Raw genomic sequence first — 14,006 nt, forward strand, 5'->3', positions numbered from 1 at the left:
ATACAATTACAACGTAATAATTTGAAAATCACCAAAGCTCTATGCCACGATTGACAGTGACACTAAGTCATAACTATGATTACAAATTTACAAATTGGGAGAAAACAAGGTGTTACAATTTTCATACATATGATGGGAAGCAGATGCCATAAGTAATTTTGTTAGAACATCCTATGCAAATGAGAGCTAACTTTAATGCCATGTTAAGTTTTAACTATGTACTGCATCCTTTTATATTACATAAATAGTTTGTTGATGTTTAATTTACTTTATTTCAAAGGCCACAGGCATATAAATTAAAATTATGTAATAGCTTAGATATCCAATAAATAAAGACAAGCAACCAGATTGCTATTGGACTATTAGACTTTGTTGCGCAGAGGCAAATAAAAACCTTTGGCATGGGAAAGTTTCCTACTCAAATTTGTTGATTTGGGGTAGCATCAGATGTGCTCTAGCCATGAAAATTGGTGGAGAGGCTAAAGCACATGAGATCTCCAAGATCCAGAAATGGTTTGGGGAAATTCCACCCAGTTAAGGAGATATTAAAATAATTAATATTTTTAATGGGTTCCTAAGTCTAAACTTAGAAAAATAAAAATATTAATGGGTATTAATATAAAACTGGGTGAGAAGGTTCTAAATGACATGGATCAAACCAAATCTAATCTTAGTCATTGATTAGAGATGTAATCTCAGTCGTTGAAGCCTCAACAGAAAAGGTAAAGAGGAGGCTTCAGGGTCAGTTGGAGAAACACCAGATTGATCAGTCAGTTTGATTTTCTAGAGCGGGGTTTGCTAAGAGAAATCGAACCAATGATCAGAGTTGCAGCGAGGGGTAGTGGGTGCATAACAGAGAGGCAGAGATAGTGTCGGAATACCAGCGCAGAGGCAGAAAGGAAAACTTAGAGCCAGCAAGAGCCACACGGAGGGCCAGAGTGACTGCGCAGAGGGCCAGATGGCCTGCGTGACTGACGTAGAGGCTACAAAAGTGATGCAGAGGGCTAGAGTGACTGCGCAGAGCCTCAGAGGGCTGACGCAGAGGCCAGGTGGGCTGACACAGTGTCTCAGAGAGGCGTTGGAGAGAGTTTCGTGGAGCAGACTTTCAGAATATCTGCTTCTGAAGAGAGCTATTACTACCAGATAGATTTATCTGTTAGGTGATCCAGTTTGGCACCTAGTTGTACTCAAGAAAATTTGCTTAATAATAAAACCCTCAGAACTGCTGCACCGGTTTTCCCAAGTTGGGTTTTTCCAGGGGACGATTGTCCAAAGATAATAGTGTCCCTTGTGTGTTTGTCTATTTCTTTCAGTTGATGATCTGTAGATGGTTGAGACTACATTGTGTTTATTTCAGTATTTATATGGTTAAATAACTTGTTCAGTAATTAAACAAGTAGGAGAAATAAACCAGATAGTGCAGGAAAATTTCTAATGGGTTAGACTTAGAAATTTCAACATGGTATCAAAGGGCTGCAGATCACAGGAGCGCTAAAGGCACCAGCTGAATCAAAGAATTTGCAACAGAAACAGCTGTCCCGAGTGACAGAAGTTGTTCCTAATCAAAAAGCAACAGAGGAGGAGTGACGCAGAGGGCCTACGTCATTAGTTCGAGCCAAAGAAGGGGCAAGCACAAAAGCAGTGAGAGGCAGAAGAGGCTCACGAAGAGCCATGTCATCCTGCTCAACCAAGTAGGAGTGACGCAGTTGGCTAGTGGAGCGACTCAGCCATTGTCGAGATTGCGCAGAGCCTAGAGGCTCAATTCTTCAGTTGTTGGGGCATAGGAAGCTGTGGGCAGATTGTGGAGTGTGAAGCTGGTGGGGTGTTGTTGTTGAGGCAGAACAGTACCTAACGGGACAGAACCAAGGTAGAAGGGAGTCGCTACCTAGGCGAATTTCTAACCAAGAAATCCAGATCAGTGTTGCAGGAGCAAAGGAGATCGGAGAGGTGCGATTCGACTGTTGGCAGAAGGATTTCCAAGAGGGAAATCGAGACTCAGAGGGAGTCTAGAAGAGAACTTCCAAGAGGGAAGTAGAGACTCAGAGGGAGTCAAAGAGAGAACTTCCAGGAGGGAAGTAGAGGCTCAGTGGAGTCGAAAAGAAGAGCAAAGATGGCCATGAATGGACTAAGGGATCAGGACAGGCTGGACGGGGCGTCCAACTTTGTCATCTAGAAGGCCAGGATCCTGTTTGTTCTAGATAGACAATTGCATCAAGGCCTTCGCCTTGAGAACCGTAGTTATCCCAGTCGACCCAGCTGATAACGAAAAGTATGCGGATGTGATGGCCAAGGCAAAGTGATGGGGTCAAGATCATGTGATTTAGCATATTGCGGAGAAGATTACGGCAAAGGAAATGTGGGAAACCTTGACGACATTGTATCAACGTACTTTCGTGCAGAGGAAGATGCTACTGGAGAATCAGCTGCATTCGTATCAAATGCAAAAGGGGGAGCAAATAGATCTCTTCCTTAGTAGGTTGCGGGACATTCGGGACCAACTGACTTCCATAGGGGCCATGCCGGATCAAGAGTTGATGGTGAGGACTGCCTTGAACACAGTCTCCGAGGAATGGGAGACATTCGTCCAAAGCATTTTGGGTAGAGCGAATCTTCCAGATTGGGAAGAACTGTGGGCAGCGCTTCGCCAAGAAGAGATCAGACGGTTGACCAAGGCGGGAAGTAGTGGTAAAGGAGCTCGGGTCAAGAAAGAGGAGGAAGAGGATACAGCTCTAGCATATGCGGGGAAGTAAGGGAAGAGGAAGAAAAAGGACCTTTCTGAGATTAAGTGCCTCAACTGTAGGGAGCTGGGCCACTATGCAACCTAGTGTCCTAGGAAGAAGAATAAGGGAGAGGCGTCTGACTCCAAGGCAATGTCAGCTAAGGCGGAAAAGGAGGTAGAGGATGATGATGATTGTGCCATGAGTGCTAATGTACCTCTAGAGAAGAGGTGGGGTGACATCGAGCTGTAGTCAGGAGGACTACAGGAGATGAGGGGCAGGATCCTTGAGGTACCCAAACTCTTAGATCATATCCGGCTACAAGAGCCTCGAAGTGACAGTAGCAGGATGAAGGATGTCAATAGAAGCGGATCCGGATGAAGCGGCAGAGAGTGCTAGAGTACAGTAGTTCCTGGCAGCGCAAAGAGGGTTGCAACAGTGCGAGAGGCACAGAGGAGGTTGCAACAGTGCAGGAAGGCACAGAGGTGTTTGCAACGGTGCAGGAAGGCACAGAGTTTGTTGTAGTAGCGCAGAGGTAGCACAGGATAGCAGCAGAAAGAGCTTCAACGTCAGGAGGGTTTCTAGCCTGACAAGGATGTCAGTCGTTGGGTAGATCAGTTACCATCGTCTCAGTAACTAAGTTGCAGTGCAGCAGTAGCAGTGGGAGTGCTATGGGCAGCATGATGAGAGAGGGATACAGTGCAAATGCAGTGTTGGGAGGAAGGACTAGCAGCAACACAGATGCAGAGGAGCTGTCGTACAAATGTAGCAATGGCAGTGGTAGAGCCATGGGCAGTAGTACAGGATGCAGCAGTGCAGAGGATGTTGGGCAACAAAGCCAAACATCAGCACAGGTACTGGTGCTGGATGATCAGAGTGATGTTCAGTGATGGAGCATTACTAGAGCACATTCCTCACTAAGAGGGAGTGTTGATTTAGGGTAGCATCGAATGTGCTCTAGCCATGAAAATTGGTGGAGAGGCTAAAGCACATGAGATCTCCAAGACCCAGAAATGGTTTGGGGAAATTCCACCTGATTAAGGAAATATTAAAATAATTAATATTTTTAATGGGTTCCTAAGTCTAAACTTAGGAAAATAAAAATATTAATGCGTATTAATATAAAACTGAGTGAGAAGGTTCTAAATGACATGGATCAAGCCAAATCTAATCTTAGTCGTTGATTAGAGATGTAATCTCGGTCGTTGAAGAATCAACAGAAAAGGTATAAGAGGAGGCTTGAGGGTCAGTTGGAGAAACACCAAATTGATCAGTCAGTCCGATTTTCTAGAGCGGGGTTTGCTAAGAGAAATCGAACCAGTGATCGGAGTTGCAGCAAGGGGCAGTGAGTGCATAACAGAGAGACAGAGATAGTGTCGAAATACCAGCGTAGAGGCAAAAAGGCAGACGGATAGCCAGCAAAAGCCACGCAGAGGGCCAGAGTGACTGCACAGAGGGTTTGCGTGAGTGATGCAAAGGCTACAGAAGTGACACGGAGGGCCAGAGAGCCTGTACAAAGCCTCAGAGGGCTAACACAGAAGCCAGGTGGGCTGACACAGTGTCTCAAAGAGGCGTGGGAGAGAGTTTCGTGGAGCAGACTTTCAGAATATTAGATTCCGAAGAGAGGTATTACTGCCAAATAGATTTCTCTATAGGGTGAGCCAGTTTGGCACCCAGTTATACTCAAGAAAATCTGCTTAATAATAAGACCCTCAGAACTGTTGCACTGATTTTCACAAGTTGGGTTTTTCTAGGGACGATTGTCCAAAAAAATTCTTGTACACTCTTGTTGGTTTTAATTGACTACCATGCATACTGTTAAAATACAAAATGTTTTGAAGCTAAGAAGCATAAGATTTTTGCTTTTGGAAGAGAGATTCAATACTTATTCATTCCTGTCTACCAGGGTAATACCTTAATCAAGAGATTTTCAGCTGAGTATTTTGAATAAAGAATCCAAAAGCATTTGAAGCCAAGAGGCCATGATCTAAGTTGATGAATTGGAAACAATATGTGCTTTGCAAATGAGATCCTTGGTTGGAACCAAGAACCACAGTTACAGATATAAAATAGTAATCAATATCACTCCTTGTTGGACCCATGAGCTAATAGCTTGTTGAAGCAGAAACGGAAATAGTGTTTAGTGTGTATGCTTAGCTTTGGTTTCATGCCAGGATACTCTTGACTTCATGAGATCCCTTGTGTTGTAGGATTAAGAATCCACAAAAATTGACTCTGACCTGAAAGTTGAGTCCTTGGAGAGTTTTTGTAATCATGCAATGTCCAGGTTGACCTTCTATTTAGAGACTTCATTCAAGGACATCATTCTTGTGATCATAATTTCATTGCATGCTGGAGAAGACAAGTTCTTGAGTGATGCACTCTTCTTTGAAGATGAACGTTAGGAATTACTCCCTTATGGTTAGATTACATCATATGTGGCTGGTTGTCCTGTTTTACGCAGTTTTTACATTGTTGATTTCAGTTTGTTACACATCAAACAAGAGATGCACTTGTAATTGACATGTAGAATAATGTTTCAGGTCTCGTGTAGATTACAGATTGCAATCTAGTACTTTAAATCAATTACAGCATTGCCATCGGATAACCACAGCAGAGTAGTGAGTCCAGGCTTCTAACATGGATTGTTGAAACTTGAAATGATCTCCTACATACATCACAAAAAAGATACACCTGTAATTGCCATGTATACTAATGTTCCAGGTCTCGTATAGATTACAGATTGCAATCTAGTACTTTAAACCAGTTACAAAATTGCTGTCAGACAAACCCAGCAGATTAGTGGGTCTGGGCTTCTGACATAGATTGTTCAAACTTGAAATTATCTCCTCCACTGAATTGTCAATACTAAGATGAAATCATCCCTTGGCTCAGGTTTGTTCTATGTCCGTGAAAATTTCACTATATATAGTATTAGAGCCGGCATCAGGCCTATTGTAAAGGCAACTATGCAGCTTTGAAAGGCATTCCATATTGAAACATTTTTCTTTTTCCGCTTCTCTTATTTATATCAAATTGAAAAAAAAAACAATTTCCCCGTTGTCCTTTCGCTTTCAAGACCCTGGATTCTGAAGTTGCTTCTACATTTCTAAATCCAAAAAGTTAGCATTCTCAGAAAAAGAACTTTGACCTAAACAGGCATGATTCACAGTATATTTGAGATATTATGCACATAGTACCATCTCTGAGATCATACGAAATATTTTCTGTCCTAGATATCTAAATGCAAATTAAGAGACAGATAATATCCAAATAAATTTGAAACACATCTTCATGCCAGTCACTTGAAACAAATTCTGTCTTTGTACTCTCAAAGTTTCAAGAAAGAGGCAATAAATACCAGTGTTGCGAACATCTCAATAACATCCCAATCTCGAAATCACGATTTTTTTGGCCTAGCCGATGTTTGCTGATTTTTACCGATATTTCGATGGTGTCTTGATTTTGCCGATGTTTGCCAATATTTTCCGATTTTTACGATTTTATCCTGATGCCGATGTTTGCAACAGTGATAAATACAAAGCACCATTTACTCAACATGTGTCAGAATAATCCTTATCTTTTTATTCAAGTCGGACAAATTCCAGCAATTCCATATAACTTGGCTCATAATGGAGTCTCAATTGCTAAAACATAAGATTCAAGGCATTCTTCTTTTGTGACACAATGGCCAACATTCCAATTAGCCAGATATATTTCAGGTCCAACTCAAACTACCAATTTTCCAAACTTTTCGCTTTAACAAATTTTCCAGATAAATTTTGCCTTGCAAAATGAGATTGTTACATTTAACAGAAAAGCGAACTGGAAAAAAGCAATCAGAGAAAAAGTGACCAAATGCCATTTCAAATTTAAAAACATGGAATTGACTGCAAACAATATTTTGGATGTTGCAACAAGACCCTCCAAAAGATCCTATCCGACCCTCGAAGCATAATGATGATGACCCACCACACTCCAAAAGATCCTATCCATCGAAGCATAATGATGATGAGCCACCACACTCCGCATGTCATGGTAGCATTTTATCACCTTACCATGGCAGCAAGATTTGAGTGTGAATATGATTTGGTATAGAAGAAGAAAAAAATGTCGCCTTACCATGGCAGCAAGATTTGAGTGCGAATATGATTCGGTATAGAAGAAAAAAAAAATGTAACAAAAATATCTGGTATAACTAAAATACAGAAGTAGACATCTCATAGATACAAAAACATGCATTATTCGAATTTTGGAAAATTTAAAAATATACAATAAACCATTTAAAATTTTTACATTCATTCTTCATTAGTTATTGTGAACAACTTTAAATACAACTGATATTTGAAGCATGCATACGTACATACATATTCATGCACACATACATATTCATGCACAATGTGATCGTCCTCATTCCCTCAACAGCCCCATGAGAATTACTAGTGTCAAGATACAGAGTTTAATATAAGTGTTAAAAACAAAAGCACAATCTCGGATAGATAAATTTTAAATCATAAGTGAAAAGGCCCTGCTTATGACCTCAATGTATGTATTTTTTTAGGTTGGTTCAGTACTAGTGAGACTTCAAAGTTCATTCAAAGGATTAAGGGAAACAATACTTACAAATATGTTTGAAAAGATCTCCATGTTTTTCTATCTTCATTCTTTACTTTGTCTTACTATGCAATATCCTTCCTGCTTATGCCATTTGAGTTTATATTTATTTATATGAAAGAGAATATGGGCTCTTGATTCACAAACGTGGCCTGGCCAATATGTTGTGATAGTAAAGTTACAAATAGTATGAGTTATCATTTATTCTAGTTCCACTCTTATAAAACAAATAATGAATTGTTAAATTGTTTAAAATCAACTGCAGCATGAGCAATAGCTTTTTTAGTTGAAGTTCCACTCTTATCTTAACAATTAAATTTTCATGAACAGTTAAACTATCAAATGAACTTACAATGTGGTGGTTTCTCGAGTTTAAAAATTCAAATATATTTAAGTAATATTTCAACCTCTGAGGAGTAGACCAGTTGGTTTGTGTGGGGTTTAATCCCCATCAAGTTCAAATCTCATGGGGAGGGATTGAGGGTGGGAACCAACTATGGGAGATAAAATCTGTCCCAAGGGGCATCCACCCTTAACCAAGCCTCGCACAATCCTGGCGACAGCATCCCACAGTTAGGTAGATCGTTCTGCCATCCAACATTGGGGCTGGCCCTGGCCTAGGTTCAGCCCAGATCCAAAAAAAAAGCAACATTTTCTCAATCTTTAAAGGTTATAAAATTGTAAATACTTAAATTTAAGCATTTAGTTATCTTACTCCTTGTGAATATCAGCTGAATCTTGAACTCCATGTGAATTTCTATATACCAAAGGCCAATATGGCCACTTGCTACCATAGTTACAACTTATTCCCTGATTATGGTCATTACTGGTCAAGTTTACCTTCAGAGCCTTAAATTTTGGACATCGTGGTATTGACTGTATCATGCACATAGGCCAATTTTGCATGTCACAGATAGATTTGGTGAATCTAGTTTAGAGGGTTCTTTGATGCACCCATGATTTTCCTACTAGTGGTGGTGGACTATCCGCTGCATGTACTTTTTTTCTAACATGTTTTGTACATTATTGTCTAGTCAATACAAATTTGGAAGCATATTTCAATATATCTCCGGGCATTTTCCATAATGAAATTGCAGTTATATATTTGATGGGGTTTTTTTCCAGAGCAAGACCATTAAAATTCTCCACATTTCCTTCTGAAACATGTAAACAACACAATTTCAGATTGGACGGGTTCAACTAGGAGCTGGGAGCTGGGCTATTCCTTGCAGTTATTATAATTGGTGTTCACTACTTCATAACCACACACAAAAGCCAATAATCATACGCAGGAGACAGAACCCTGAGCTGGGACTTTTCTAGGGCTTTCATGCATACCCTACAGCAAATGATTTCCTAACATATAACAAAATGGACAGACGAATTATGGTCATTTTTTTCATTGCCAAAAATCAGGACGCCATCACTTTCACCGTCAGGTCCAGCAGAATTTAAGGACAAATCCACAATTAAATCCGAGATCTGTTGCAGTATGATTTCGGCAGAAATACCCAAATATAAAAACCAACTAATTGCCAAACAAGGAAAACCGAGATGAATTTATCAGAACCCGCCTAAGATCGACAGAGCCCACGTCGAAAATTTTCCAAAACACAAGAAAACAAATAAGGCATTACCTGGTACACATAAGGCTGAAACGGAGTAGAAAGCGAAGGAGCAGCCATGGCGTCTGAGATTTAAACTATTTCGAATTGTAACCACAAAAATGATGACTTCGATCTATCTATTCAAATATCCAACAACAGTTCCCATATCCAATAATCCCATTTTCTGCATTGTTCTGTTTAGAGTGCGCGTTTCAACTTCAAAATTCAAGAAGCCATTCATATATACACGAATTGATATTAATCAGTATTTTGCACATCCTCCTGTGGCTCGATCTCTTTACCCTTTGGCCCCTAAGTGAAAACAGCTCTGCCTTGTTCAAACCCAGCATTCTTTAAAACCGTGTGTTACTCATACTGATCTATTGTCGTTCCATTGAAACAATGGGAATGCCACGTCGTCGATTGCTGATGTGTCCAACTGTAATTGGGTGAACCTTCGCTAATGACGTGGTATCTTCCGCCTGCGAGGGGTCATAGCAAATGCGACCTTCATGAGTTGCAGAAGTCTTTGGATGTGGACACGAAGCGGGGTTCCTTGGACCCTCTTTTTAATATTTTTATTTTTCCTAGACTACGTGTAAATATGATATATATTTTACATTTATTTTAACTATAAAATAATTAATAAATAATTGATTTGGCCTTTCACATATTCACTTTTTTGTTTTAATGTATTAAGTTCTGTAACCAAAGCACATGTAATGTCGAGAATGACGTTGTACTAGAAGTAGTTTTCCATTATATATTTATTTTTAAGATTTAGAGTTTAAATAGGATTAGGTTGGTTTACCAAAAGGACTGGTTTGATTTATAATTGGATGTTATTTTTAAAGGTATTGTTTTATTACAAGAAATTTTGATTATCTCTAAAAATTTAAGTGCATTTATATCAAATTTGTTATCACAAAAAACAACTATTTTATTATAAGATTAACTTATTGTAGAGGCATAGCATTTAAGATTAACTTATTGTAGAGGCATAGCATTTAATGCATGAATTTTAGAGTTGTAAATGAGTCTAAGCAAATTATCTAGTGATTTTATTATAGCATTAACTTATTTTGAGTATAAGCATAGCATGATTTTTAGAGCTATAAATGAGTCTAAGCATATTATTTAGTGGTTTTGATGATTCAATATTATTATACCTGTTTTATGTATTGAGTTTGGTTTTGTTGATGAATTAATATTATTATATTTGTTTTATGTATTGAGTTTATGTTGATTTTGAATTAATTTAGTTAAAAATAACAAATATTTTTCTATTTATTAAAATGTAATTTTGGTTTTTTTTTATTTATAATTATCTCTTATCTTATTGGTTGTTTATTTACACATCTTATTGGCTAATACCTAGAAATTTGTTTCTTATCTAATTAATAAAGTACGTGTCACTTCAGTAGTGTCATTCTATATGTATTAAGATGCTGATGAATTCATTTAAAGTCTAAAAGGACCGATGTTGATTAATTTAATAGAAATTTTATTAACAACACATAGTAAATGGTACCATATTGATTGAACTTTGTGTCGTCACGGCCTTTTGGCACTGTCCTCAATGGAACAACTCATATGTAATGAACTTTGTGTGGACATGAACAAAGGAACTTTGTGTGGACATGAAGTGTTATTTTATATGTATTAGGATGCTAATGAATTCATTTAAAGTTTAAAAGGACCAATGTTGATTAATATAACAGAAATTTTAATAGGCATTTTTAAGCTTTGTGCAACATATAGTAAATAGTACCATATTTATTGAACTTTTTGTTGTGAGGGACGTTTGGCATTGTCCTCAATGGAACAACTCATATTTAATGAACTTTGCGTGGACATGAATGAAGGAACTTTGTGTGGACATGAACCAACTGCATTGTGGACAATGGAACATTCGTGCAATTAAATTGGAGAAGATTGCAATACAAATATTGCAAATAAAAACCAAAAATAAAGTTTGCAACCTTAAGAGATTAAATACTTAAATTTTGTTTGAGGGTAGCAAACCAAATTTTCATAATTAAAAATCATAATTGTATTTTAATTCTCCTCTGGAATAATTAATAATCATAAGGTTAAGTTTTTATTTATTTATTATTGTAAAAACTAAATATCATAATTGTATTTTAATTCTCCTCTGGAATAATTAATAATCATAAGGTTAAGTTTTTATTTATTTATTATTGTAAAAACTAAATGAAATATAAAAATATGGCATTTAATATTATATTAATCATATTAATGTGTTTATTTAAATAGACGATTATAATAAAAATATTATGTTTAATATAAAAACATCAATATTTTTAATGTGGTTGTTAATAATAGTTATTATTTGTCCTATATTAATAATATGAATAAAGATTTTAATATATGATTGATTATTATTTTTCAGTTTTAGTAAATTAAATATTCTTTCTAACAAAGTTTTTCAAATTTGTTTAATGCATTTAACTCTTTCTCTTAATTATGCATCAAGTAAATCCATCATTTATTTATAACATTTTTAGAAATTTATAAGAAAATGTGCCTTATGAAAACATTACATTATGAACTATTTTAAAAGTAATTATTAAACTTTATAATAATTATTTAGTATAAAATATATTTTAACTCATTTTAATTGAAAAGCGTCTAATCAAATTTTGAACAAAATTAATAAGAAAACAACTAACTAATTGTTGACAAAACTAATTAGAAAATAAAATCATAAAAACTGGAAAAATCAAATATTCAAACTACTCATATAATTTTCACCTTATATTGGAAAAGATGAAGATTAAAGAGTTTTATTCTTATTCTTTTCATTTTTAATTTTTGTGTAATTCATCAAAACAAACACTTATTATATCTATAATGATTAAATACTTTGCATCTTAATTTTTTTATATTTATAAAAATATTTAAATTTCGAATTTAATAATTTAAATTATGATTTTTAATTTAATAATTTTAATTATTTTAAATTTAATTTAAATATAAAATAATTATAGTTTAAATGTTTATTAACCATATAATATATTTAAAAAAAAATATATATATATATATATATATATATTTTATACTTATCTAATCAATGTTTAAAATGTCATCCTCCTTTTATCAAATTGCAACATTACTATATTTAAACTAAGGGGCAGGTACTAGCTACTATGTAGCACTTGTTTATTATTGTATTTTGTCATAGATTGTGAGGTAATATGCAATATTTAGTAGCTTATAACTTAGTAGATTCTTGGCATGCGACTATCGAGTAGAGGCTGATAAGACTTTTGTAGTTTTAATCTTAGGGTAGCCTTTTTCTTGTTCATGGATAATGATACAAGGTCAGGATCGCTAAGGAGGAGCTCCTATGCTATGGGGAGGAAGATGTTTTGAGTGCTTTGGCCATATTCAAATTGCACAAAGAACTATTGGAAGCCTAGAGAAGCGTGATAGCATTTAATGCAAATGTGCAAGGAGATATGTTCATAGGGTGTTCAACAATTTTGGTGTTAGATGGAGGCAAGAGGGTGAAAACCAAGTCTCGATTGGCTAAGACAATACCTGAGGAGCTCGAGCTAGGATCAAAAGTGCATCCATTTCCCCCTCAATCTGTAGTTAGGTTGTTCTATAAGACTCATAGGGTAGGGTTTCAATCTGAGCCTTTTCCAGTTACTTCTCCTTCTCCTTTATAGGATAATGCATTCCCAAAGGCTAACAGTCTTGGAAGGAAGTGACGAGTGCAAAAATGCACTAGGGAAAAGTGTGAGAAGGTGAAAATGGTTTTTGGGGTATGACATGATGGTGGAAAAAGTGGAAGTCTTGATTAAATAGGCGCTTATAGGGTGGATCAAGGGAAAACTGGTAAAGGCCAATTCCTTGAAACTTTGGTTGGAAGCATGTTATAAGAAATTGCTTATATACATTCTTATTTTACATATTTTGATTAAAGGTTGGTTATGCTTTGAATTTCAAAATGAGCAAGTTGTGGATACCATTCTATCTCAAAATTGGCTTTAGGGTCCTTCTAGCTTAATTTTTAAACATTGGATACTTGGTTTTGATCTTTGAAGTGAACCCTTGGATAGCCAACATGTCTAAGTTTTGCTTACAAATCTACCTTTAGAATGATGGATGGCAAGGATGTTGGTGGAACTAGAGCTAAGAGGTGGTCTTTCGAATGAATTGGAGTTAAAGTGAGGGGATTGTTCATATTCTTCAAAATTGGACTTCTAGAAGTTATCTTTCTATTGTTATGAGTACCACAAAATAGGACATTTATGGAGGGATTGTAGAAAAAACCAATAATTTGATTTCTAAGAATAAAAAATGGGTAAAAATGTTTGAGGCTCTAGATTCCTTTCTTGCAAAGGTTGGAGTTGTCAAGGTAAAGCACACTTCCACATTAGAGGTGGAGACTCGTAAATCAACTCCTTCATTTGCTACTAATCCAACTTCTCTTTAAGGAAAATTTCTCTGAGCTCCCCTAGTCAAAGAAGGTCCTCTCTATTCATAAGGCATGTTATATTCTTCTACTTCCCAAAATCTTCCAATTATTCCATAAAATCATTCTCCGACATGGTCCACTCTTTAAGTCCTTGTCTTAAAGATGATAAGGAGAATGTGCCCCCAATTCCCTTGATCTCTAAGGATTTCGGAGAGGTTGAGATCCTTTGTTCCTAGTCTTGTGAGAAAGGATATCCTTCTCTCCTAGATATGGAAGGGTCACTTGGGATCATAAAAACCCTCAAAACCCACATGGACAAGAAGTTCAAGCCTCCTTTGTTGGAAAATCACAAAGGTAGAAAGATTGTCTTATCTTGATATTTACTTGTGATTTCTTGGCAATATTATTAACTTCTTTTATGCCTTCTTTTATCTTATTATCATCAAGCAATTACCAAAACATAAATGCATGAAGATCAAAACAACAAGGACATAGGATATAGGCTATCAACTAGCGCAAAACCCTTCTCCTAGGGGAAAACCCAAAAATTATCTTCTCTTCCTTTAGAACCAAACCAAATGAGACAACCAAGACCCATAACCAAGACAAAGACCTTCTCCA

The 14,006-nt window shown here is 36.5% G+C and overlaps 1 protein-coding gene across 4 annotated transcripts in view; it reads right to left on the reverse strand.

The window, feature by feature from the left end:
- Nucleotides 1-9,474, reverse strand: part of LOC149181448 (uncharacterized) — an 84,171-nt gene extending 74,697 nt beyond the window's left edge. For 2 of the 4 annotated variants that reach the window (XR_016257008.1, XM_089416620.1), the window contains exon 1: nt 8,969-9,471. Coding sequence is in view for 1 of the 4 variants with exons in the window: in XM_089416620.1 (XP_089272746.1) it covers nt 8,969-9,016 (48 nt within the window). In the remaining 3 variants the exon portion in view is untranslated. Of the gene's footprint in view, nt 1-8,968 lie in introns of all 4 variants that reach the window. The other 2 variants (XM_089416622.1, XM_089416621.1) reach the window with 2 other exon arrangements.
- Between the last annotated feature and the right edge of the window lie 4,532 nt (nt 9,475-14,006).

Source organism: Pinus tabuliformis, chromosome 3_2 (assembly GCF_031772625.1).
Source record: "Pinus tabuliformis cultivar Carrire ecotype Pingquan chromosome 3_2, CPIR1, whole genome shotgun sequence".
NCBI classification, from domain to species: Eukaryota; Viridiplantae; Streptophyta; class Pinopsida; order Pinales; family Pinaceae; genus Pinus; species Pinus tabuliformis.